We start from the raw sequence: 27,794 nt of genomic DNA, 5'->3' as shown, positions 1-27,794 counted from the left end.
TTTGTGATCAACACAATCAAACGCCTTAGTTAAATCAAAAAATATGCCTAGAGTTTGAAACCTTTTGTTTAAGCCATACAGTATCTCACAGAGAAAAGAGAATATACCATTTTCAGTTGTTAAATGACTTCTAAAGCCGAACTGTACATTTGATAGCAAATCGTATGATATAAAATGATCAATTATCCTTAAGTTTGGCAAACACTGATGGCATAGAAATAGGTCTAAAATTGTTTACATTATCCCTTTCCTCCTTTTTATAAAGCAGCTTTACATTTACATACATGTGAAGAAGAATGACTGCTTGAACTCCTCTGTGTTTACTGTAATTAATCTAATCTTGTTTTCAAGGTCCGTACAGGAGAAAAACAAGCGAAGTGTAGCACATTTCTACACACCACACTCAATACTGGTTCTTAAAACTTCAGAAGTGGAGTCATTGACATATATCTTCAAGCTGATGCCAGTTCAAGTTTTTCTAGATTTCTGTGATGCTCCCCCATTTACCAATCAAATCTACAACTATTTGTGCTAGTTTTCCTCATACACCTTCAATATACTCTGTTACTCCTGTCTGGGATAGGTCTCACATACTTGAGCAATATTCTACGTAGGTTTTCATGAGTGTTTTGGAGACAATCTCATTTGCAGTCTAACTGCATTTTTCCAGTATGCTACTAATGAACCAAAGTCCCCTACCTGCTTTATTTATGACTGAGCCTTAGTGATCATTATATATCATATCTGCATAAATTTGTACACCCAAGTATGATGCAAAGTTTTTATAAACGGAATTTGATGTACCTTCACTCATGATGAGGGCGATTTCAGAGATCGTGCGCCCGTACAGTTCACAGGCCCGCTTAGAGAGACCACCTGGGTTGGCCTCCTGGCATGCTCCAGTGAGCTGCCAAAGAAACAATACTATTTAAGTGATTGCAAATGAGCGTTCGGCCTGTTCTCTAAGCTGTATTCCTGTTGTTCGTTCTATGTGTTCAGTACTACACACAATCTGTATTTCACCGTATCTTATGTATTGCTCTATAAAGTACTATGTTCCAAAAATAGTGTTTATTCTTGCTACAGCAAACTTGGTGACAAGTGAAGGTTCATCATAATTAAAGAAAAACATTTTTGGTACAAATTGTTTTATTGTTCCTAAAAATATCTGACTTAAAATGTACGCATTTTTTCATGTGTTTCAACCGATTCTGGGAATATTTTTTTCTCTATTCTGATGCTAGTAACATCAAACATGATTTTGGAAGGACCTAACAGCTTCTTGACATGGAAATCACTACCCACTGTAACGGAACATATTAAAGGCTTTACTTTAATGAAGTATGCGATCCCTTCCAAATTCAACCAGTTTAACGAGTATTTATGATTATAGAAAAGTTATTGTGTATGTTAACAATGATTGCACAACATGTCTCCATAAACAGTCAACCCATTAAATTATACTGAATAACTGACCCACACAAAAGTTTATATCACTTGATCACTGATACAGCAAATGTCATCATGAAAAACACTAAGTTTATCTTAAATAATTAATATGAAGTACGAAAAATAGTGGCCAACTTAAGTATTTTGGATCTCCTTAAATAAAAATCACCCAGTGAAACCTATTTGTTCACTAGGAGCGTTTTCACTCAGTATTCACGTAATCAATCCTATTTTAGACGAAAAACCAATGTAATTCTTAATAATTCATGTTACTTACTTATTTATGCAAATTAGAGAAGTCAGTTGACAAACTTCTAAAAAACGGCCTTTTTGTAACAAAGAATTATTCTGTCAAGTCAACAAATCTGTCTGTCATTTTAATAACATGTTAAATTATGTCACTCGATGCAAATTAATAACTTTTCTGCACAAATTATGATAACAGATGTACATGTGACTCATAAACTATATCTCTTTTTAGTAGTTCTTTGACAATGTTATAAATACAAGCAGCGAGAAGGGTCGGCAGAGCAGTCGGAGGCAGTAGGGCAGTCGGAATGTCACTTTGGTGAAGTGTGTTTCTGTGTTATTGTTTGGAAAAACAAGGCAAAGAACATGTAAAGGAAGTACTACTTTGTGTTGTGTTATGGTCTTTGGTGGACAGTGGAATTAATATGGCCACTAAAGTAATAAATATTTGATGTTTACATATGTGTTGGTTTCGCTCGTTCTTTATCATCAAAAGCACATGAAAAACACGGGACCTCATGTTTTTTAACCCTAGACAACCAGATTTAGAGCCAGCATCAGCATCGAGACACAGCAGCGATCCAGCAAGCAGCAGCGATTACTACAATACAATACATTGTAATGGCGCCAACCTAACATCAAGTGCTAACAAGCTCCGTAAATTGGAGTGAAATAGTGCGTTTACAGCAATTAGCGATATCAACGACGACTCTAGGCGGGACCATTTACAAAAGTGGGGGCTCGTCCGGGATGTTTAAGTGCATCGATGATAGTAGTGCAGCGATAAATTTCGTAAGTGCTTAGCATTCCAAAAAAAAAAGTTTATTAGTGCATTGTGGCAACAGTGAAAATATGTCAAAAATAAATAAATAAAGTGTGTTTGTGCGACTACGAAAAAGTATCATCACACCGCTCGGAAGATTAACGCCTGGATTATGTCAATGGATTTCATCAATCAAGACTTCAGCTTCAATAAAACCGAATATAAGTGAAGAAAGCCAACAAGAACACCGACCATGACATCATAGCATAGACATAAAGCAAGGTATTTTGTTGTTGTTGTCATTTAAAATAATTAATTGTTAACATGTCTCTACCTGAGAGTGATGAGATCGTAGGAAATGTAAAAATTGAACCAGGGGATGGTGAACAATTAAACTTAACAGAGTGGCTAGCAGAGTTTGCAACTCAAATAAGCTCGCAACTTAAACAATCGAGTGAACAAGTAAGTTTGAAACTTAAGGAAAACACAGATAGACTGGATAAGTTAAGTTTGAATTTTGATCTATTAAATACTCATCTCAATGAGAAGTGTGAGGAAATTAAAACTACCCTCAGTAAGGACACTAGAGAACAGTTGATACACTTCAGAAAAGAATTTCAAGTTAAAGTTGAAAGTTTAAATGAAAACATACAAGCTAACACAGACAGCATTGCTGTCATCTACAACAGAGTAGATGCTGAAGCTAAAAGATTAGATCAAAGAATAGACAATACATCAGAAGACCTTAAACAAGAATACAACCTGTACACCACTAATGTAGATACAAAAGTAGAAAATATGCACACTAAATATTCACAATTGGAAGATGCATTGATGTCCAAACAAACGATTTACAATCAAAATACAATGTATGGGCACATCCAAGTGAAATGCTTTCCTGGTGAAAATCTGCACCCTATTGACTTTATTCACCAATGTAAGGATATGTTTGTTGTAGGAATGTCAGATAACCTAAAAATTAAGTTAGTAAAACGGTTTCTAGAAGGGGAGGCCCTATCCTGGGCAAATGAGAATAATGATTCTTGGAATACTTTTGAAGAGTTTGAAGCTAAATTTATTTGCAAATTTTGGTCACAATCCATACAAGCCAGATTAAAGTCAGAATTTCTAAATGGACCAGCGTATAGAGGGAAAGTAGGGGGAATGCAAAAATTTTGCAGAGATCAATTGAAAAAACTTGCTCACTTGAATAACTCTTTTGATATTATGACACAAATTGATGTTTTAAAAAGAAGATTACCAGAGAGACTGCAGTGGGAATTGGTCCATGGACCAGACGATTCAATGGAAGAGTTCCTGAAATTTGTAGATAGATTCGATAGGGCCTTGGAGAGAGAAAATAACCAAAGTTTTGGCTCTGGCAACAACCAGTATGGGGGGTGGAACAGGAATGTAAATAGAGATTATTATTGGAGGAGAGACTTTGAAAATTCTGGAAATAATGCTCCAAATAGGGGAGATAGGAGATATGAAAATGATTTCAGAAACAATACGCAGGAGGGAGGATGGAGGAGAGATAACAGGAATGATAGAAATAGGTATTGGGGAAGAGAACAAGATAGAAGGGGGTTTGTTGGAACTAGTGAACAAAACGACAGCTACAAACGGACAGACCGAGGAAACCAGCCGGGAAACGGTGGACAGTCCCACTAGATGTCCGTAGTTTTGGGGCTAGACAATATTATGACAGGACAACACATAACCGAAACTGGAAAAGGAGAGGATACAATGTAAAGAGTAATTACCATGAAAATACTGAAGTTGTTAGAATGAATAAATTAGAATTTAATAAAAGGTTTTGGGATACTATGAGTAAAAGTGATACAGTTAATAAAAACTGTGTTCAAGCACAGGTAGTTAGTGAAAGTGCAGAAGTTGAAGGTATTGCAGAGTTCCATAGTTGGGCTGAAAAGGATACTGGTGTGAATAACAAGTCAGACACACCACAAGTAGAATCTATTTTGGGGGGTTTATTTGATAAGAAGGGGGATGACGAAGTGTTTAATGGAGCCAAAGACTCAATTGCTGAGATTCAGATACATAGGGGGGAAACTGCAGATGGGGTTGTTGTTGAGGAGGAGGAAGAAGTAATAGAGGGACATTTAAATAATGATCCTAAATCAAGTGATGTTATTGATGAGAGTGTGAAGGAAGAAATAAAAGTATTTGTAGAATTGAAAAGTGATTATGTGGTAAAGGTAAGTGATGTGACAAACATGGGTAATAATGAGGTTAATTTAAGTGAAATGCAGACTAGGGAATGTGTATCTGAGGACAAGCTATTGCCTATTGGGAACTATGAAATATTAAGCTATGAGAATGGTACTAATAATAATAATATTAAAGAAAATATAAAGGGATGGAATGTAAATGTGTGTTTTCAAGAAAAAGGGGAAAAGTTTTTAGAAGTTTTGTGGAACAACTATGGAAACTGTATAAACAAAGATGCCTTTTGGAAAGAATTAGCAAAGGTAAGTGCAACCTTGTATCCTATATGGTGGATAAGAATCCGTAGTGGACTTTATAAAAAATGGGGTGAAAACAATAATTTGTTGAGTGGCAACACAGTGTTAAGAGGAACAGATGAAAACAAAGTTTTATGTTTAAATGTCAATGCTTTGCAAACAGAGAGGGATGTGTCTAAGTGTAGGAAAGAGACATTAGACTTAGGAACTAAAGAAATTGAAAATGATGTATTATATGTTAAAGTAAACATTGACATTTGTCCATTTGAAATAAAAGAAAGCCCACATCCTAATGCTTATAGACCTATCTTTCCCAGATCAAGAAGGTTATTTGGATTAAGAAACATCACTGAATTGAAACCATATAAACATGATTAAGCACATTTCCCTCTTTGAATACAGTCACTTACCCATTTTCCGTAAAGCATTTTACCAGCAAAGATTTTTACTGGGTGTGTCAGATAGCAACTACCACTCATCCTATAGACCCTGGAAAAGTTTCAGATCTCTGAGAGATCGTTTTTATATTTTTATTGCCACTATTGAATATTAAATTTGGAGACATCTTCTTTACTTGCAAGGAGCAAGTTTAACCATGCACCCAAAGAGGTGACAAACATTTATTACTTTCTTTTTATATTGTTGAATATGGGACATTCTTGCACCAAATATAAAAGACAATGTAAAAATTGTTGTGCAAGACCCATCATTTTGTTACTATTCTTTTCTTAGGCATAAGATTTGTGTACAATTTTCTACAGCCAATCAGATGTTTACCAAGTCTGATGTTTGTGTTATGTTGTGACCAATTTAAGTGTCCAATTTTAGTATTCATATGTTCTTGTACTGTCTTGACTATGTGTCTCAATGGGAGACAAGTTTTTTAAATATTTCGTTTCTTTTTTTAAAATGCATATTATATTCATACATGTGACTTCTCTAGTGTTGTGTTTATATATATATCATGTCCATACTTATAATTATGTTCTTTGTTTTCATTTCCTTTATGTGGCTCAAAACGAGCAGACAGTTGCATTGTTTTTCCTATGGACATCTGACCTGTCCATCTATGTAATATATTTATGTTCCTTCTATTATCTTGATTATTCTGTGACTCAATGAGAGCTGACTTTGAAATAATTTACATATATTTTTTTTTTATATCTTAAGATCGCATGTGATATATTTGTGTCTGTTTTTGATCATTTTGCATGTGGCGCACTGGGAGCAAAGATTAACAATTTTTTTTTTTACTTTCATATATTACTAAATATTTTTATGATGCTGTCATACTGAGAGCCTTAACACAAAGTGCATTTGAAACAACACAACTAAAATATTTTCAGGAAAAAGTCATTTTGAAACGGTGTAACGGTTGTTGTATACATACACATTATGCATAGTAATTGACACATTTGTCCTAGTCGGCTAATATCATTAACATTCTGTAAATGATATTACCCGAGGGGGGTATTGTAACGGAACATATTAAAGGCTTTACTTTAATGAAGTATGCGATCCCTTCCAAATTCAACCAGTGTAACGAGTATTTATGATTATAGAAAAGTTATTGTGTATGTTAACAATGATTGCACAACATGTCTCCATAAACAGTCAACCCATTAAATTATACTGAATAACTGACCCACACAAAAGTTTATATCACTTGATCACTGATACAGCAAATGTCATCATGAAAAACACTAAGTTTATCTTAAATAATTAATATGAAGTACGAAAAATAGTGGCCAACTTAAGTATTTTGGATCTCCTTAAATAAAAATCACCCAGTGAAACCTATTTGTTCACTAGGAGCGTTTTCACTCAGTATTCACGTAGTCAATCCTATTTTAGACGAAAAACCAATGTAATTCTTAATAATTCATGTTACTTACTTATTTATGCAAATTAGAGAAGTCAGTTGACAAACTTCTAAAAAACGGCCTTTTTGTAACAAAGAATTATTCTGTCAAGTCAACAAATCTGTCTGTCATTTTAATAACATGTTAAATTATGTCACTCGATGCAAATTAATAACTTTTCTGCACAAATTATGATAACAGATGTACATGTGACTCATAAACTATATCTCTTTTTAGTAGTTCTTTGACAATGTTATAAATACAAGCAGCGAGAAGGGTCGGCAGAGCAGTCGGAGGCAGTAGGGCAGTCGGAATGTCACTTTGGTGAAGTGTGTTTCTGTGTTATTGTTTGGAAAAACAAGGCAAAGAACATGTAAAGGAAGTACTACTTTGTGTTGTGTTATGGTCTTTGGTGGACAGTGGAATTAATATGGCCACTAAAGTAATAAATATTTGATGTTTACATATGTGTTGGTTTCGCTCGTTCTTTATCATCAAAAGCACATGAAAAACACGGGACCTCATGTTTTTTAACCCTAGACAACCAGATTTAGAGCCAGCATCAGCATCGAGACACAGCAGCGATCCAGCAAGCAGCAACGATTACTACAATACAATACATTGTAATGGCGCCAACCTAACATCAAGTGCTAACAAGCTCCGTAAATTGGAGTGAAATAGTGCGTTTACAGCAATTAGCGATATCAACGACGACCAGGTGGACCATTACACCACGCATTTTTGATTGATTTAAGGAAACCCAAAGAAGTCAACAGTCCATCAGTCAGATGAGATATTAAACTGATATATTCTTCATGAAATAAAAAAATTCTGACATGCTGTGTGACAGCTGGCACTGTCATGATGAAGAATGGTGTAAATTTTTGCTTATTTTTTTATGATGTCATTGAAGACTTGCGACAAATAAATTGTTCACCATTAACTGTTATTCGATACTTCAAGGCAACTGTTGCGATATATTCAGTGTACTGCTAACTGAAGAAATAATTCTTCATTTTTTTGGAAGTACTTTGTGAATCAATAACTATCAGTGGTTTCAGTTAACCTTAGGACACCCAAACAGTGGAATGTTGCTTAGTAACCAGCTGATATAAATATATTTATACCAATTTTTTCTCTTCTTACAATTTTGTATACAGACTTTGCATTTCCTCTGCTGACATTTTTCATTATTTCCTTACAGTAAGTGACATGAAGTTCTGTCTGAGTTTCAGTCGAACACTGTGTAATCCAACAGAGCATGATCTGTTTCACAGTTAAGATTCACACATCAACCACATTCCAGAGCCTAGGGATACATCTGTCTCACAGTAATTCACAAGCCAATCCACTTCAACCATGAAGTACACAGCACGTGTGTTTTTTGTGACAACAACTGATTCTGGTCGATTTCGTGAAATTCATCACTGACAGAAACACTACCACAGTGTAAACCTGTAAAATTATTAATAGTCTTCTCTGGAGCTGAATCAACTGATTTGAGGCATTGTCACTGAGTAAGGTGAGTGCAAAAATTATAAAAAGTTATTAAACAAAAACTTCCATTTTTTCATGGCAGTCTTTGTTTAAATTCATACTGGAAACAAATTATTCAGTTCATTTCTGCTATTCTATTATTTTATCAATAACAAATGACAATAACAATAGTAATGTCACACCTCAATAGTGGTCATTTGTAAAAAAACATAAAAAGGCAATCCTCATATTTGTATAAGTTCACTGATTTGAATTATGACTCAATAACTTGATTGCCACTGCAGTTGTTTCCATAAAACTACAGTTACAAACCCTACTCACCAGACACAAACCATCCAGTCTATTGGTTTTCACTCATTTGTCATCCAGTTTAGTTTTTATGTTCCATACATTATTTTGCTCGATAGATTGTAATGATGCGGAATGAGTCTGTGGCGCCGATGAGGTCGACACCAGTATCGATCTGAGTATCGTCTTTGAACTAAGCTAAACATTATCTTTGTGCAGTTCTGCTATCCAGTTCTTTGTAAGCCTTGCTTGTGGAAAGAGGTGAATAAATGAACTATTGCAAAATGGGAGTAATGTTTGGTGTAACCGACCCGAACTTCTCCCTCAAGTCTTTACATTCACATCAGAAAATAAGGAGTTGTCAGATTTTATTTTTCTGTCCGTCAGACATTTCACAAATATATTTCAAAAATATTTTTTGCAGCACTGTGCATCCCTTGTTGTGCTAAAGACAACCTATTCTAATCAATATGGATATTTCAGAATTTTGAAGTTTCCACCTTATTTATTATTTATTTCCTCGCCACGAGTTACACCCATAATTGGTGTAATACCACTAGATGTGCAGAACTGAATAGTTGTGTCTTTTTAAAATTGAAGGTGGACCATTCACACAAAATCAGTCAATGATACCTTTAAGAACTTTGTTTACTATTTCGTTTTTGTGCATATGTTTGGATTGATTACAATAATAGTATCATCTGCAAAAATAACTAATTCTGCTTGTTGTATATTAGATGGAAGATCATTTTCATATATGAGGAACAACAGTGGATCTAAGATTGAGTCTTGGGGAACCCCACACAAGGCTTCTCCCCAGTCATAATTATATACCCAGACTATATTGGTTGAATTATTAAGCACAACTTTCTGCAATAGTTTGGTTAGAAGTGACATTATCCATTGGCTGGCTATACCATCAATACCATGAAACTTAAATTTATCTAAGAGAAAATTTTTATGTATAAGTACACAGATTTTGCACAAATACTTTAAGTTTCTACATTAAACAGACTGCTTCATTAAGATGAAAACTATAACTGTTAACTCACTACAGCTGATTTTTTCTCTCATATCAGTGCATAAACAAAATTATAAGTATGTAAGTTGAATATATAAATGAGGTATTTTATCAGATCACTTATTTAGTAGAGGGAAAAAGTTTTAATCTATTTGCAAAGTTTATTCGTAATGTGCTGTAAGCGTAACAGAATTAAATATTTTTGTTCTTAAAAGAAAAATGGGCAAATCCCTTACAGTGAATGCTATTAAAATATACTCACTGTTCATGTAGTAGAGATCATTTGGCCAATAGTTCTCTTGATCTATCCTTGTTGGCACCCAGCTGTCAACACTATCAAGCTGACTTCCAGGGGATTTTACATAGTAAATATAATCTTTCTGTAAACAAATAAATATAAAATTTTTAGGTCCAGTGTAAAAATAAATGTCCATTAAAATGAACTGCAAATTCATCCAAGTATACTGAGATTTAACCAACATTAGAAATCATCAGAAGTAAAAAATAATAATAAGAATGAAAATCAGACCATCACTGTTGTTACACATCTTTAAATTTGGTGCATGTGGGAATACTTGACATTTAAAGAATAATCTTGGTTTAATTATGAGCACTCTGGTTTACAGAAATATATGAAGACTGGAACTACTGTAGATAAACTGCATAAACAGTTTTAAAGGGAACTTTATGCACAATCAAATAGCTTATTAATTTATATCTATCCTAGATATAATAATTTAACGGTGGCCATTTCAAAAGGTAGATATACATGGTGTATCAAAAAGGATGGCACAAATGTACATGGCTGAAAGTACAGGAAAATAGAAGCACAAATGTCCCAGTAAACATGGGTCCACAAACGAGTCACTTGCAAGAGAATCACGACTGTATGGCTCCACGCCACCACTGACGTCATTGTAAACATTGTCCTAGTTAGTACACATTAATTTGAAATTCAGACTTTACTATTGTGTTGTACATCACAATTAGTTCACATTTCACGTACAGGGTACCTGTTAAGGGAGGTGTTCAAAGTGTTTTCCTTGCATCCTTCTGGATGCAATACTGTGCTCGTCTCTGCAATGAATTTCGAATCCTTTCGAAAACCCCTGGATCATTCTGGAATTCTTGACAAGCAAGTACAACTCTCTGTTCCAGTTCTTCAACCATGTTAATGAGTGTGCTGTACACTTTGCTTTTGAGATGACCCAAGACAAAAATCCAAAGGATTTAGAACAGGTGATCTTGGAGGCCAACGTACAGGTCCGCCTTGACCTACCCATCTTTGGCCATATCTGCATGTTAGATGCCATCTTACACCAGCAGCAAAATGTGCCAGAGCTCCATCATGTATGACCACATACTCTGACATTGCTGAAGGGGAACATCTCAAGCAATTTTGTAAGCTAAGGTACCTCCATCCATTAAGTTGTGGTGGAAGAATGTGTGGACCAATGAGTTGATCACCTAATACTCCTAACCACACATTCAGTGAGAAATGTTGCTGATGTGGTGACTTATGAACAGGATGTGGGTTTATTTCACACCACAAATGTGAATTATTATAGTTAAACACACCATCGCGTGTGAATCCTGCTTCATCTGTAAATAAAATGTTACACGCGAAATGAGGGTTGACTACAGCCTGCTGTTGCAGCCACTGTCAAAACATCATTCTAGGAACAAAGTCCGCATCATTGAGACATTGAACTCGTTGGACGTGGTAAGGGTACAGTAAGTTGTGATGTAAAATTCTCCATTAACAACTGTTGCTTGGTACACGCACTTGTGTGGCAATTCTTCTCATCGAGGTTCCTGGAGAGCACTGTACTGTTTCCAACACCATATCCTGAACCTCAGGCCAAATGCGAACAGACCTACCTCCTGCTCTGCCAATGTGCAAAACCCCTGTGTTCTCTCAGGCGCCGATGGACCCCGTGTAAATGTACGACTTTCTGGGTGTCTTCGATCAGGATATGTTTCTTGGTACAAGCATGCAGACCCCCGTGCATTGTCATTAGCCCTACCATACATGAAATGCATATCCGTATACCCTTCGTTACTGTACGGTTCCACTGTAACTACAACACAGCACACGTGGCACTCCTCAGATGCGACTGATACCCTTTGAGACTGTGTACTGTATCTGTCCTGTGCAGTCTGTGTGTATGGTGTGATTCCAACTCCACCTCTCAGCAATGTTCCGTTATGTAAACAGCGAACATAGGATGGCCTCAAATGCACAAGGGGGAAACCGGACAATGTTACAAACAATGCCGTCAGTGGCGGCGTGGAACCATATAGTCGTGATATCGCAAGCGGCTCGTTTGCGGACCCCTGCTTACTGGGACATTTGTGCTTCTATTATCGTGTACTTTCAGCCAGACCTGAAATCTTGGTTGTTATAACAGCCTGATCCATAGCACAACCCAAGGTCTAGGTTAGGTTGAAATGTGGCAGTTTGGTTGTGAGCTGCCAAACCCAATGAATGTGAAAGTCAAATAAAACGTGTGATAAAAATATTTACCAGGAAGCCAATGTTTACAGCCATGTGATATTGAAAAATACAAGGGGGTCCAGTACTACTCTTATATGTACCATACAGCTACATATTAGCCACAATGATTGTAGAACTAATACTGCACATGGTGGAGTGGCAATTTATGCAGAAGAAAATCTAAATTTGCAGAATTCAGTGACAGACCTAAGCAAGTGCTCCACTGAAAGTGCATTTGAAGCACCAGCTGTAATACTGCACTCACAAAACTTATCACTGCTTCTGTGTACCATACAACAGCCTCTGATAAGGAAGTTCTTATAGATGAACTAAATGCATTGATCAAGTTGTTCACTAAACACAAAAATCACAAATTCTGTATTGCAGGAGACTTTAATATAGACATGTGAGAAAGCAAAACAAATGTAAATCACAAGATTAACTGTCTAAAAGCACTAAACTGTTACTATGTAAATGAAAAGCCTACTAGATTACATGCATGCCTTGAAAATGTTATTAGGAATGTAAATAGAGATCAACTAATGTACTGTAAGATTACACTAAAGTTACTTGATCGTGACTGGATATGCCTCAAAACAGGCATTGTGAACCCTGAGGGTGCTAAACAGTTAGTCACATACAGAATGTTAAATGAGGGCAATATGGAGCCATTGAAACATGAACTGAAGGTGGTAGATTGGCCAAATATACTGCCACATAAGATAACACTGATGATTGTTTCTCTTTGTTTTTATCTGTAATTAAAAATGCAATAGATGGGCATTATCCACTAATAACAAAAAATACGTATCCCTAGCAATAGACAAATACACCAGCACTCTAGTAACTAATACACTCCAAAGCTCTAGGAAATGAGGATATTGCTACATATGAACAAAAATAACGGTGGTAAAAGTGAGTATGCCACACAACAGTATACGACTATCAAGAAATTTGTAGAGATATGAAATAAAGCCAGTTAAATGCAAAATCGATGCTGGCTGTTATCACAGGCACAAAAAGCAGTTGTCAAGCAGCTTGGAACTTGACAAAAAGTGGGCTCAGTATGGGCAACGGACAAACCTCAAACCCAACAGATGCAATACTTCATAATCAGCGCCAGTTCACATTCTTCATTCACTACAAATAAGTCTAATAACTGTACTTTTCCTGTGTCTCAGCTTAACACTGTGTGAACACTTCAGACCGAAACTTTGAGGAAACTGTGAGCAGATGGTTGGAGGAATCAGACGATAGTGACTGTGGCGATAACCCTGAAGAAACTGTTCCCATTGTGAGTAAGCATGACACCTTGTCAGAACAAAGTGCAACAGAAAATTACTGTAGTGAAAGTAGTGATCCATGTGATGAGCAAGGGGGAAACAATTACTTCTATGGCAAGAATCAGTACAAATGGGCCAAAGCACCTCCGATCCGAGCTGTTAGAACTCCTGCCATAACATCATCATGAAAGTTCCATCCACTACGTTGACTACAGGAGATCCAAACGAACCATTTTCATTATGGCATCTCTATTTTGATGAAGTTCTCGATCACATCCTGCTATGGACAAATGCTAAAATAGATTGCATCAGGCAGAAGTACTGTGACAAAAGCAAAGCTGAACTTCAGAACCTGGATTTGGATGAACTTTTGACTATTTTAAGACGTCTGATATATTATTCCGTCTTTAAATCCAACCACTGTGGGATAACAATGGCGATGTTACTGATGACAGTGCCACTAAAGCAGAGTAACTAAACACGTTTTTACGAAATTCTTTTCCTCAATGAAACTCCGTCTCTAAATCTGACAAAGAGCCCGAAGAGATCCTGGCAATATGTAAAGTTCACCAACAGCAAGACGCAGTCAATGCCTTCACTGCGATATAACAATGGCGATGTTACTGATGACAGTGCCACTAAAGCAGAGTAACTAAACACGGTCTTACGAAATTCCTTCAACAAAGAAGATGAAGCAAATATTCCAGAATTCGAAACAAGAACAACTGGTAACATGCGTAACTGAGAATTAGATATCCTCGTTGTAGGGGAAGCAGCTTAAGTCAGCTCTTCGGTTCAAATGGCTCTAAGCACTATGGGACTTAACATCTTAGGTCATCAGTCCCCTAGAACTTAGAACTACTTAAACCTAACTAACCTAAGGACTTCACACACATCCATGCCCGAGGCAGGATTCGAACCTGCGATTGTAGTAGCCGCGTGGTTACGGACTGAAGCGCCTAGAACCGCTCGACAACAACGGCCGGCGCAGCTCTTCGGTTCAGGTTGTATATCAATCAGGTTCCTTTCATAGCATGCTGATGCAACGGCTGCATATTTAGCAACCATATACAACCACTCGCTCGTCGGAAGATCCGTTTCTAAGGACATGTACACCTACATCTAGACGGATACTCTGCAAATCACATTTAAGTGCCTGGCAGAGAGTTCATCGAACCACCTTCATAATTCTCTATTATTCCAATCTCGTATAGCACGCGGAAAGAACAAACACCTATATCTTTCCGTACGAGATCTGATTTCCCTTATTTTATCTTTGTGATCGTTCCGTATGTAAGTCGGTGTCAACAAAATATTTTCGCATTCGGAGGAGAAAGTTAGTAATTGGAATTTCATGACAAGATTCCGTAGCAATGAAAAACGCTTCTTTTAGTGATGTCCAGCCCAAATCTTGTATCAGTTCTGTGACATTCTCTCCCATATTTCGCGATAGTACAAAACGTGCTGCCCTTTTTTGAACTTTTTCGATGTACTCCGTCAGTCCTATCTGGTAAGGATCCCACACCACGCAGCAGTATTCTAAAAGAGGACGGACAAGCATAGTGTAGGCAATCTCCTTAGTAGATCTGTTGTTACATTTTCTAAGTGTCCTGCCACTAAAACACAGTTTTTGGTTAGCCTTCCCCACAACCTTCCCTGTGTGTTCCTTCCAATTGAAGTTGTTCGTAATTGTAAAGCCTAGGTATTTAGTTGAATTTACGGCTTTTAGATTAGACTGATTTATCGTGTAACCAAAGTTAAACGAATTCCTTTTAGCACTCATTCGGATGACCTCACACTTTTCGTTATTTATGGTCAACTGCCAATTTTCGCACCGTTCAGATACCGTTTCTAAATCGTTTTACAATTTGTTTTGATCTTCTGATGACTTTACTAGATAATAAACGACAGCGTCATCTGCAAACAACCTACGACGGCTGCTCAGATTGTCTCCAAAATCGTTTACATAGATAAGGAACAGCTAAGGGCCTATAACACTACCTTGGGGAACGCCAGAAATCACTTCTGTATTACTCGATGACTTTCCGTCAGTTACTACGAACTGTGACCTCTGTGACAGGAAATCACACATCCAGTCGCATAACTGAGACGATATTCCATAAGCACGCAATTTCACTACAAGCCGCTTGTGTGGTACTGTGTTGAAAGCCTTCTGGAAATCCAGAAATACGTAATCGATCTGAAATCCCTTGTCAATAGCACTCAACACTTCATGTGAAGAAAGAGATAGTTGTGTTTCACAGGAACGATGTTTTCTACACCCATATTGACTGTGTGTCAAAATACCATTTTCTTCGAAGTAATTCATAATGTTTGAACACAATATATGTTCCAAAACCCTGCTGCATATCGCCGTTAACGATATGGGGCTGTAATTTAGTGGATTACTCCTACTACATTTCTTGAATATTGGTGTGACCTGTGCAACTTTCCAGTCTTTGGGTATGAATCTTTCGTCGAGCGAACGGTTGTATATGATTTTTAAGTATGGAGTTAATGCATCACCATTCTCCAAAAGGAACGTAATTGGTATACAGTCTGGACCAAAAGACTTGCTTTTATTAAGTGATTTACGTTGCTTCACTACTCCGAGGATATTTACTTCTACGTTACTCATGTTGGCAGCTGTTCTCGATTCGAATTCTGAAATATTTACTTCGTCTTCTTTTGTGAAGGCATTTCGGAAGACTGTGCTTAGTAACTCTACTTTGGCAGCACTGTCTTAGACTATATCTCCACTGCTATCGCGCAGAGAAGGCATTGATTGTTTCTTGCCGCTAACATACTTCACATACGACCAGAATCTCTTTGGATTTTCTGCCAGGTCTCGAGACAAAGTTTCGTTGTGGAAACTGTTATAAGCATCTCGCATTGAAGTCCATTCTAAATTTCGAGCTTCTGTAAAAGATCGCCAGTCTTGTGGATTTTGCGTCTGTTTAAATTTGGCATGTATGTTTCGTTGTTTCTGCAACAGTGTTCTAACCCGTTTTGTGTACCAAGGAGGATCAGCTCCGTCACTTGTTAATTTATTTGGTATAAATCTCTCAATTGCTGCCGATACTATTTCTTTGAATTCAAGCCACATCTGGTCTACACTTATATTATTAATTTGGAATGAGAGGAGATTGTCTCTCAGGAAGGCGTCAAGTGAATGAATTCAAGCCACATGTGGTCTACACTTATATTATTAATTTGGAATGAGAGGAGATTGTCTCTCAGGAACGCGTCAAGTGAATTTTTTCTGATTTTTTGAATAGGTATATTTTTCGCTCATTTTTGGAGGATTTGGAGATTACAATATTCAGTCTTGCTACGACAACCCTATGTTCACTAATCCCTGTAACGGTTTTGATGCTCGTTATTAACTCAGCATTATTTGTTGCTAAGAGGTCAAGTGTGTTTTCACAACCGTGAGCGTGGGCTCATGAACTAACTGCTCGAAATAATTATCAGAGAATGCGTTTAGCACAATTTCGGATGATATTTTATGCGTACCTCCGGAATTAAACATTGATTTTCGCCAACATATCGAGGGTAAATTAAAGTCACCACCAACTATTATTGTATGAGTCGGGTACGTTTTTGAAATCAAACTCAAGTTTTCTTTGAGACTTTCAGCAACTATATCATCTGAATTGTAAGGTCGGTAAAAGGATCCAATTATTATTTTATTCCTGTTGCCAACAATGACCTCTGCCCAAACCAACTCACAGGAAGTATCTACTTCAATTTCGCGACAAGATAAACTACTTCTGACAGCAACAAACATGCCACCACCAACCAGAGTAAGCCTATCCTTTCGTAACACCGTTAGGTTCTTCGCAAAAATTTCTGCTGAGCTTATATCCGGCTTTTAGCCAGCTTTCAGTGCTTATAACGATTTGAGCATCAGTGTTTTCAATTAGCACTTGGAGCTCTGTTACTTTCCCAGCATAGCCACGACAATTTACAACTGTTATACAGTGGTTCCTGTATCTACTTCTTCCTGTGTTCAGTCTGCACCCTTTGTGACTGAAGCCCTTCTTGTGTTTTCCCAAGACCCTCTAACCTAAAAAACCGCCCAGTCCACGCCGGACAACCCCTGCTACCCGTGTAGCCGCCTCCTGCGAATGGTGGACACCTGACCTATTCAGCGGAACCCGAAACCCGACCACCCTTTGGCGCAGGTCGAGTAATCTGCACCCTACACGGTCGCAGAACCGTCTGAGCCTCTGATTCAGACCCTCCACTCGGCTCTGTACCAGAGGTCCGAAATCGATCCTGTCGACTATGCTGCAAATGGTCAGCTCTTCTTTCGTCTTGCAAACAAGACTGGCAGCCTTTACCACTTCTGTTAGCCGCTCGAAACCAGAGAGAATCTCTTCTGATCCAAAGTGACACACATCATTGGCACCGACGTGAGCAACCACCTGCAGTTGGCTGCACCCTGTGCTCTTCATGGCATCCGGGAGGAACCTTTCCACATCTGGAATGATTCCACCCAGTATGCAAACGGAGTGCACATTGGTTTTCTTTCCCTTGTTGTCAGCCAAGTCCCTAAGGGGCCCCACAACGCGCCTAACGTTGGAGATCCCAACAAGACTGGAAAGTTGCTCAAGTCACACCAGTACCCAAAAAAGAAAAGGGAGACTGCTTGAAAACCACATTGAGGCTGATCATAGAACCAACCCGGAATGACACTGGGTCCAATCGAGGCAGCACTCACGTCCACAATACGACGTCCTTGACACGTTACTGCATAGCCATCTCAACGTGTTAGCAACAATGTTATTGGAAAAGGGCCTTAACATGGGCTGGCATTTAACTATTTACTCATCAAACAGGGCTTTTTCCTTGCTATATGAACTGAAGAAATGAAAGTAGTGACTGGTAGGTTTACTGTCTTGGCTACTGCCTATTATGTTCGCCAAATAATGGTAAAATAATGAAGTTCAAGGTGTTTAAATTAGTGCGATAAAATACAAAGAAGGTCTGGAAAGTTTGGTGAATGATCTCAGAAGATATGAGAAAAAAGAATTACAAACAGAATTCCTGTAAGGAACTTCGAAGAAATCAGCTAATCACCATTAACTACAACACACTTCTGGCATTGGCTGTGAAGTTGTTGGAATCTGTCAAGAAGCATTTCTTCTGAAATCGCTCGAAGCACCATGCTCACGCATTGTTTGGTATCCGCTTCATAACAGATGAGACCTCACACCATTATAGATGAGACCTGGTGCTACCAATACGATCCACAGATCAACTGACAGTCAATAACATTCAGTAGCATGGTGTTCATCGTCTTCCCCGTCTCCCTCAGGCGGAAATGTATGATACGTTGTATGAACAATGTGCCATTGACTATCACTTGGTCCCTGAATTATATTGGTAACACCAGATCTCACCTCCTGTAATTATGCGCATATCCATTAATGTGTGGCCATTGCCGGCCGGGTGACCGAGCGGTTCTACGCGCTACAGTTTGGAACCGTGCGACCGCTACGGTCACAGGTTTGAATCCTGCCTGGGGCATGGATGTGTGTGATGTCCTTAGGTTAGTCAGGTTTAAATAGTTCTAAGTTCTAGGGGACTGATGACCTCAGAAGTTAAGTCCCATTGTGCTCAGAGCCATTTGAACCATTTTTGTTTGACCATTGTACCTCGATCGATTCCAGAAGAAGTGCTTGCTGTCAGTTGCAAACAGTCTGACAACCGATGTCAGAAGTGTGCTGTAACTAGAGGTGGCTACTTTGAAGGCCAGTAATGGCTTCTGTTACTTTCTGAGACCATTTCACCGAACTTTTCAGACACATATTGAATTTTAATACATTACGTTCAATTCTTACACAGATTTAAAATAAAACATTAAAATATGAGTACATACGAGGTGTGTGAGAAAAGTAATGAGACTGACGACACTACGAGCGATTTGGTACCGCTGTGTTGTTCGACTTGAGCAGACCGATGTATTAATCCCTTCCAGATGCTGAGTCCGAGTTTCAGTTCTGTACGGCCATGACGTGATTCTTGAAAGCGCCATCAGTGTAGTTATGCAGTTGTGTGTTACGAAACACACAACGGAATTTAGGGCAGCGTCATGCAATCAAAATATGTGTTAAACTTGGGCAATCCGCAAGTGTGACCTTTGAATTGTTGAAACTGGCCCACGGGGAACGTTCCTGATCAAGAGTACAGGTTTTCTGCTGGCACAAATTATTTTTGGAAGGCCGATGACACGTTGAAGATGAACCTCGGTGACGGATTCACTTCAAAAACCGACGTAAACGTTCTACGTGTGCGTTCTCTTGTGAGATCAGACCAAAGTTTAATAACAATAAGGATGGTGTGTGACCCGTTAAACACTTTCACCGTGAGAAAGGTTTATGGCAGAGTGGATGCTGCATCATGACAAGTCCCCATTTCACACGACCACTTCCACACGGAATTTTTGACCTCAAAAGGCATTCCTGTTGTTCTAATCCCGTCCCCTCCCAATTCACCTGATCTGAGTACTTGTGACTTTTTTTCCTTCCCTGAAATTGAAAAATATCTTAAAACGAAGTCATTTTGGGACTTGGAGAACATTCAGGAGAATGTGACAGACATGTTAAAGGCCCTAACATTTGAAGCCTTTCAGCGCTGCTACCAAGACTGGGAACAACTACTCCACCAGTGTATAGCTGCTGTAAGGAACAACTTTGAAGGGCACAATATTGTAAGCTTTTGATCTTGTCAACCATTAATTACTTTTGGAGAAACTACTACGTTATGGAATAAGGGGAAATTGCAATGACTCGTTTAGGTCATATCTCTCAGACAGAGTACAGAAAGCAGTGATTACATCAAAAATTGGTGAAAATGCCCAATCAGAGGAGCAAGTTGTAAGACAAGGTATTCCCCAAGGCTCTACACTTGGTCCCCTTTTATTTCTAATATTCATCAATGATCTGCCCCAAAGCATTCAGGGAGGTCTATCGGTAATGTTTGCTGACGACACCAATATACTGTTTTCAAATCACTGTCCTCATCAACTCAACTCCACAATTGCTGATACAAATTGTAGTCTGGTAAACTGGTTGAACAAAAACAAACTTCTCCTAAACGAAGATAAAATAATGTATATAAATTTCCACTCGACACAAATGGTATCGTCTGTGATAGATGGTATCAGGATTGAGAATGTGCCCATACAGCGAGAAAGAGCCACTCAAATGTGCCTACTTTGCATTAGTACACTCAATAATTACATACTGCATTCCTTTTTGGGGCTTCTCCCATAAGAATGTATTTATTATGCAGAAGCGAATAATTAAGACAATGAAACAAGTACCCCTGTCTTCCACCACTAAACATCTCTTTAAGGAGCTCAGTATTTTGCCAGTGCCTTATATCTATATTCATGAAACAGTGAGTTTTATTCATGAAAATCTCCATATATTTACAAAAAATAGAGATGTTCACTATCATAATACTCGTCATTCCAATGACATATTTATAGCTGATCAACGGCGACATAAAGGGCACAGTAGTGTAAGGCACAGGGGAGTACTTCTGTACAAGAAGCTACCTGAAAATGTCAGGTCTTGCCAGAAAGGATTCAGATCCAAAATAAAGTCAATCCTACAGAAGCACTGCTTCTATTCAGTGGGAGAATTTATGAATAGTAATCTAAAACAATTTTTGTAATGTATTTTACTGCATGTGTTAAAATATTACTTTCAACTGAGTTATTTGACTCTATTCACAGATATAACAGTTCCTTGTTATGGCTCATCTGCACTTATGATAACATAATGTAAATAGTGTTACTCTGTAATCATTATCTGATGACTATATGTAACATACCAAAAAAGTTATGATTCGCTATGTACAGCATATAATTTATATAAATGTATATCTTAAGAATGTCTATACTTCTGCATGTAACTTGATACCTACAAAATAAGTATATTTATGTATCAAAGCATGTTAAATGTAACTTATCCTACATCTATGTGTAATAACACAACAAGATTTCTGGATGAATAAATAAATGAAAAAAATGAAATTGTTTGAAAAAAATAAAAAAATTGGTAGATAAAAAAATCAGTCTCATTACTTTTCTCACACACACCTTGTATAGCTAATTATGAGTCCGGTAAATCATCAGTGTCGTGTTCTCTTATAAAGGAGAGAGTTTTCCTGCTCTTGTGCTGTAGACGATGGATTTTAGGGTAAAATTTCCGAGGCTCCATTGGTGGGCAGTCTTCGTTGGATAATTAGTGAAGTTTCCCGCATTGATGCAAAAGAAGAGGGGTTATTGGCTACAATTCTTGTCATTGTGTCTATCTATCTATCTACACTCCTGGAAATTGAAAAAAGAACATCGTGAATTCATTGTCCCAGGAAGGGGAAACTTTATTGACACATTCCTGGGGTCAGATACATCACATGATCACACTGACAGAACCACAGGCACATAGACACAGGCAACAGAGCATGCACAATGTCGGCACAAGTACAGTGTATATCCACCTTTCGCAGCAATGCAGGCTGCTATTCTCCCATGGAGACGATCGTAGAGATGCTGGATGTAGTCCTGTGGAACGGCTTGCCATGCCATTTCCATCTGGCGCCTCAGTTGGACCAGCATTCGCGCTGGACGTGCAGACCGCGTGAGACGACGCTTCATCCAGTCCCAAACATGCTCAATGGGGGACAGATCCGGAGATCTTGCTGGCCAGGGTAGTTGACTTACACCTTCTAGAGCACGTTGGGTGGCACAGGATACATGCGGACGTGCATTGTCCTGTTGGAACAGCAAGTTCCCTTGCCGGTCTAGGAATGGTAGAACGATGGGTTCGATGACGGTTTGGATGTACCGTGCACTATTCAGTGTCCCCTCGACGATCACCAGTGGTGTACGGCCAGTGTAGGAGATCGCTCCCCACACCATGATGCCGGGTGTTGGCCCTGTGTGCCTCGGTCGTATGCAGTCCTGATTGTGGCGCTCACCTGCACGGCGCCAAACACGCATACGACCATCATTGCCACCAAGGCAGAAGTGACTCTCATCGCTGAAGACGACACGTCTCCATTCGTCCCTCCATTCACGCCTGTCGCGACACCACTGGAGGCGGGCTGCACGATGTTGGGGCGTGAGCGGAAGACGGCCTAACGGTGTGCGGGACCGTAGCCCAGCTTCATGGAGACGGTTGCGAATGGTCCTCGCCGATACCCCAGGAGCAACAGTGGTCCCTAATTTGCTGGGAAGTGGCGGTGCGGTCCCCTACGGCACTGCGTAGGATCCTACGGTCTTGGCGTGCATCCGTGCGTCGCTGCGGTCCGGTCCCAGGTCGACGGGCACGTGCACCTTCCGCCGACCACTGGCAACAACATCGATGTACTGTGGAGACCTCACGCCCCACGTGTTGAGCAATTCGGCAGTACGTCCACCCGGCCTCCCACATGCCCACTATACGCCCTCGCTCAAAGTCCGTCAACTACACATACGGTTCACGTCCACGCTGTCGCGGCATGCTACCAGTGTTAAAAGACTGCGATGGTGCTCCGTATGCCACGGCAAACTGGCTGACACTGACGGCGGCGGTGCACAAATGCTGCGCAGCTAGCGCCATTCGACGGCCAACACCGCGGTTCCTGGTGTGTCCGCTGTGCCGTGCGTGTGATCATTGCTTGTACAGCCCTCTCGCAGTGTCCGGAGCAAGTATGGTGGGTCTGACACACCGGTGTCAATGTGTTCTTTTTTCCATTTCCAGGAGTGTATATCCGTATCCCGCACCAGCTAGTACCGGGTCTGGGTGCTCACGAGTCCTCTCCATTTGGTTTGGTCCTCCCACCACTTTTCTTCCTCCACTTGCTGCCAGGTCACACCTCTTCTTTCCACAGATATTCTCACTCCTGTTTTCTACTGTGTTCTTGGGCGCCCTCTAGGTCTTTTTCCATCCATCTTCAGTTCTTCCATAATTTTGGGGAGTCTCTGCCCACACACCTCTTAACATGCCCAGACCATCTTAATCTCTTTTTTTCAATTTCTTCTCTCATACTTTCTTGTTTAAAGTCCTTTCTGATATCTACGTTCCTTACTCCGCCCGTTCTTGTTTTTCCCTTAACTGCTCTGAGAAATTTCATTTCCCCTGCTTGCAGTCTGCTCCAGTCCATTTTTGTCATTGTCCATGCTTCGCCTCTATAGGTGATAATCGGGCAGTAATAACTCTTATACATAAGGAGTTTTGCTTTTTCTGAAACTTCCTTATTCCAAATCAGGTGCTTTATTGTTTGGTAGAAATTGCCTCCCTTCTGTAACCTCCGATTAATTTCGTTGGTTATTCTTCCATCACCAGATGTTTCACTCCCTAAATAAGTGAAACTGTCTACCACTTTGAGGGGTTCTCCATTCAAGTAATATTTCCGTTGATCCCTTTGTTTCTTACAAATACCATTACTTCACTCTTATCTTTATTTATTTTTAATCCATACTTTTTCATTATTTTCTTCCACGCATCAAGTTGTAACTGTACATCTACCTCTTTATCGCCCCATATTACAATGTCATCTGCAAAAATCATCTTTTTGTCTTTTTCTTTTACTATATCTTTAACTGCCCTATTCATTCCCTCCGTCACAACATTAAAAAACACAGGAGATAGAAAACTTCCTTGTTTAAGTCCTTGTCTTATTTCGAAGTATTCAGAGTTCCCCAATGATATTCTAATTCTACAATTGTGTCCTTTGTACATTGTCTTTATTACATTAATGTATGCGTCTTGTACATCTATTTTCTTCATTTCTTCCCAGAGTCTTTCCCTGTCATTGTGTAGAAAGGGAATTTTCCTGTGCTTATGCTAGAGAAGGAATACTTGATTCAAATAGCTCTGAGCACTATGGGACTTAACTTCTGAGGTCATCAGTCCCCTAGAACTTAGAACTACTTAAACCTAACTAACCTAAGGACATCACACACATCCATGCCCGAGGCAGGATTCGAACCTGCGACCGTAGCGGTCGCGCGGTTCCAGACTGTAGCGCCTAGTACAACTTTAGTAAAATGGGTCATTAGTGTCTATTTAATGTGTATACAGGGTGGTCCATTGATAGTGACCGGGCCAAATATCTCAAGAAACAGGCATCAAACGAAAAAACTACAAAGAACGAAACTCGCCTAGTGTGAAGGGGGAAACCAGATAGCGCCATGGTTGGCCCGCTAGATGGCGCTGCCATAGGTCAAACGGATATCAACTGCGTTTTTTTTTTTTTTTAAATAGGAACCCCCCAGTTTTTAATACATATTCGCGTAGTACGTAAATAAATATGAATGTTTTAGTTGGACCAGTTTTTTCGCTTTGTGATAGATGGCGCTGTAATAATCACAAACGTATAAGTACGTGGTATCACGTAACATTCCGCCAGTGCGGACGGTATTTGCTTCTTGATACATTACCCGTGTTAACATGGACCGTTTACCAATTGCGGAAAAGGTCGATATCGTGTTGATGTATGGCTATTGTGATCAAAATGCCCAACGTGCGTGTGCTATGTTTGCTGGTCGGTATCGTGGACGACATCATCCAAGTGTCCGGACCTTTCGCCGGATAGTTACGTTATTTAAAGAAACAGGAAGTGTTCAGCCACGTGTGAAACGTCAACCACGACCTGCAACAAATGATGATGTCCAAGTAGGTGTTTCAGCTGCTGTCGCGGCTAATCCGCACATCAGTAGCAGACAAATTGCGCGAGAATCGGGAATCTCAAAAACGTCGGTGTTGAGACTGCTACATCAACATCGACTGCACCCGTACCATATTTCTATGCACCAGGAATTTCATGGCCACGACTTTGAACGTCGCGTACAGTTCTGCCACTGGGCACAAGAGAAATTACGGGACGATGACAGATTTTTTGCACGCGTTCTATTTAGCGACGAAGCGTCATTCACCAACAGCGGTAACGTAAACCGGCATAATATGCACTATTGGGCAACGGAAAATCAACGATGGCTGCGACAAGTGGAACATCAGCGACCTTGGCGGGTTAATGTATGGTGCGGCATTATGGGAGGAAGGATAATTGGCCCCCATTTTATCGATGGCAGTCTAAATGATGCAATGTATGCTGATTTCCTACGTATGTTCTACCGATGTTATTACAAGATGTTTCACTGCATGACAGAATGGCACATAGCTGGCGTGCGGTTGAAGTGTTATTGAATAGAATATTTCATGACAGATGGGTTGGTTGTCGAAGTCGAAGCATGGCCCGTAAATTCACCGAATCTTACGTCCCCGGATTTCTTTCTGTGGGGAAAGTTGCAGGATATTTGCTATCGTTGATCCACCGACAACGCCTGAAACATGCGTCAGCGAATTGTCAATGCATGTGCGAACATCACGGAAGGCGAGCTACTCGCTGTTGAGAGGAATGTCGTCACACGTATTGCCAAATGCACTGAGGTTGATGGACATCATTTTGAGCATTTATTGCATTAATGTGGTATTTCCAGGTAATCACGCTGTAACAGCATGCGTTCTCAGAAATGATAAGTTCACAAGGTACATGTATCACATTGGAACAACCGAAATAAAATGTTCAAACGTACCTACGTTCTGTATTTTAATTTAAAAAACCTACCTGTTACCAACTATTCGTCTAAAATTGTGAGCCATATGTTAGTGACTATTACAGCGCCAAACGCAGTTGATATCCGTTTGACCTATGGCAGCGCCATCTAGCGGACCAACCATAGCGCCATCTGGTTTCCCCCTTAAAGCTAGACAAGTTTCGTTCTTTGTAGTTTTTTCGTTTGACGCTTATTTCGTGAGATATTTGGCCCGGTCACGATCAATGGACCACCCTGTAGTGTAAGATAGAACTTATAAATCAAGAGTTATGTCAAAAATCTTGCCTGCAACAACGTAGCAGGGTTGAAGATGGAGATATAGAGCGTGTACTGGTCTGCGACAGTCTCCGTAGACTGTTCAGTGGCGAAGACCTCGAGGAACGCGGCGTGTCCCAAGTAGAAACTGCCCAGCTCCTTCGGCAAAATGTCGAATGCGGCAGAGCTGGCCACTGCCGCGGCGAGGACAACCAACGTCACGCTCATCATGTTGGACGCTTGCACCAGCTGCCTCGACCTCCAGCCTTTATGTAGGCTGACACACAATACTTATTTGCAGACCCGCGAACAAGCATGTTACGCATTTACTTGCTTCTGTCTACCACCCAGGCGTAATTAAGTCACATTTGTTCACGCAGCTGTGTTTGTGTTCATAGAGAATGTACAAATTTTTTGTAAACGAAGGTAGGTGCTGGATGCCTAGAAAGTATACTAGCAGCCACAAATACAGACAACTGCAAATAAATTAATTTGCCAAACGAAGCTCCTTAAAATGCAGGCTGGCCACGTCACATGTGATGCTTGACAATCAAGTATTTTGCTTCGCCGGCTGAACAGATAAGTAGCCTATATTTTAATAACTGGTAGATGTCTAACATGCTGTCAAAGGCACACGTATGATTGATTCTTGGGCAGGAGTTCGCGAAGGAGCAAGTTATAGTTGCCATGTCCCGAGGGGAACACTAAGCACTATGCAGAGCACAAATCTAGTACTGGAACCAGTGAGTTTGGAAACAGTTGTGTTATGTTTCAATCTGAGGTATATTTCTTTGATGCGACAAGTTCGTAAAGCCGAGCGAACAGTGTTCCTTGTGCATTAACTAACAACATCGATGATTTGTAACATGATGAAAATTTTTCCATGGTTGAATTTTGTTGAAAGCGTTAAACCAACGCAGTATCATTAATATAAATGGAATGCATAAACTAATGCTCTCCGCTTACGTGTACAGAAAATGTTGGCACCTTCAGTTTTATTACGAGAAATACACTATTAGATATTCCAATAACTCGGGTTCTTTATGAAGTACCGTAATGAATATAATAGCAAGTATAGCTAAATATGGATAAATGTAAATTAATGCAGGCCGGCCGTGGTGGTTGAGCGGTTCTAGGCACTGCAGTCTGGACCCGCGCGACCGCTGCGGTCGCAGGTTCGAATCCTGACTCGGGCACGGATGTGTGTGATGTCCTTAGATTAGTTAGGTTTAAGTAGTTCTAAGTTCTAGGGGACTGGTGACCTCAGATGTTAAGTCCCATAGTGCTCAGAGCCATATGAACCATTTTTTTAAATTAATGCAGATGAATAGGAAAAATAATCCCGTAATGTTTGAATACCCCAATAGTAGTGTAGCGCTTGACACAGTCACGTCGATTAAATATTTGGGCGTAACATTGCAGAGCGATATGAAGTGGGACAAGCATGTAATGGCAGTTGTGGGGAAGGCGGATAGTCGTCTTCGGTTCATCGGTAGAATTTTGGGAAGATGTGGTTCATCTGTAA

General features: G+C 39.6%; 1 protein-coding gene across 1 annotated transcript in view; it reads right to left on the bottom strand.

The window, feature by feature from the left end:
- The window catches only part of LOC126235870 (uncharacterized), a 72,466-nt gene extending 45,932 nt beyond the window's left edge, over positions 1–26,534 (bottom strand). The window contains exons 1-2 of the mRNA XM_049944774.1: positions 26,300–26,534; positions 9,878–9,995 (exon numbers count right to left, since the gene is read on the bottom strand). Of these exons, the coding sequence (XP_049800731.1) occupies positions 9,878–9,995; positions 26,300–26,500 (319 nt within the window). The 5' untranslated portion in view covers positions 26,501–26,534. The remainder of the gene's footprint in view (positions 1–9,877; positions 9,996–26,299) is intronic.
- Between the last annotated feature and the right edge of the window lie 1,260 nt (positions 26,535–27,794).

The sequence above is a fragment of the Schistocerca nitens genome, chromosome 2, assembly GCF_023898315.1.
Source record: "Schistocerca nitens isolate TAMUIC-IGC-003100 chromosome 2, iqSchNite1.1, whole genome shotgun sequence".
Classification (NCBI taxonomy): domain Eukaryota; kingdom Metazoa; phylum Arthropoda; class Insecta; order Orthoptera; family Acrididae; genus Schistocerca; species Schistocerca nitens.
This window is presented reverse-complemented; position numbering and strand designations above follow the sequence as displayed.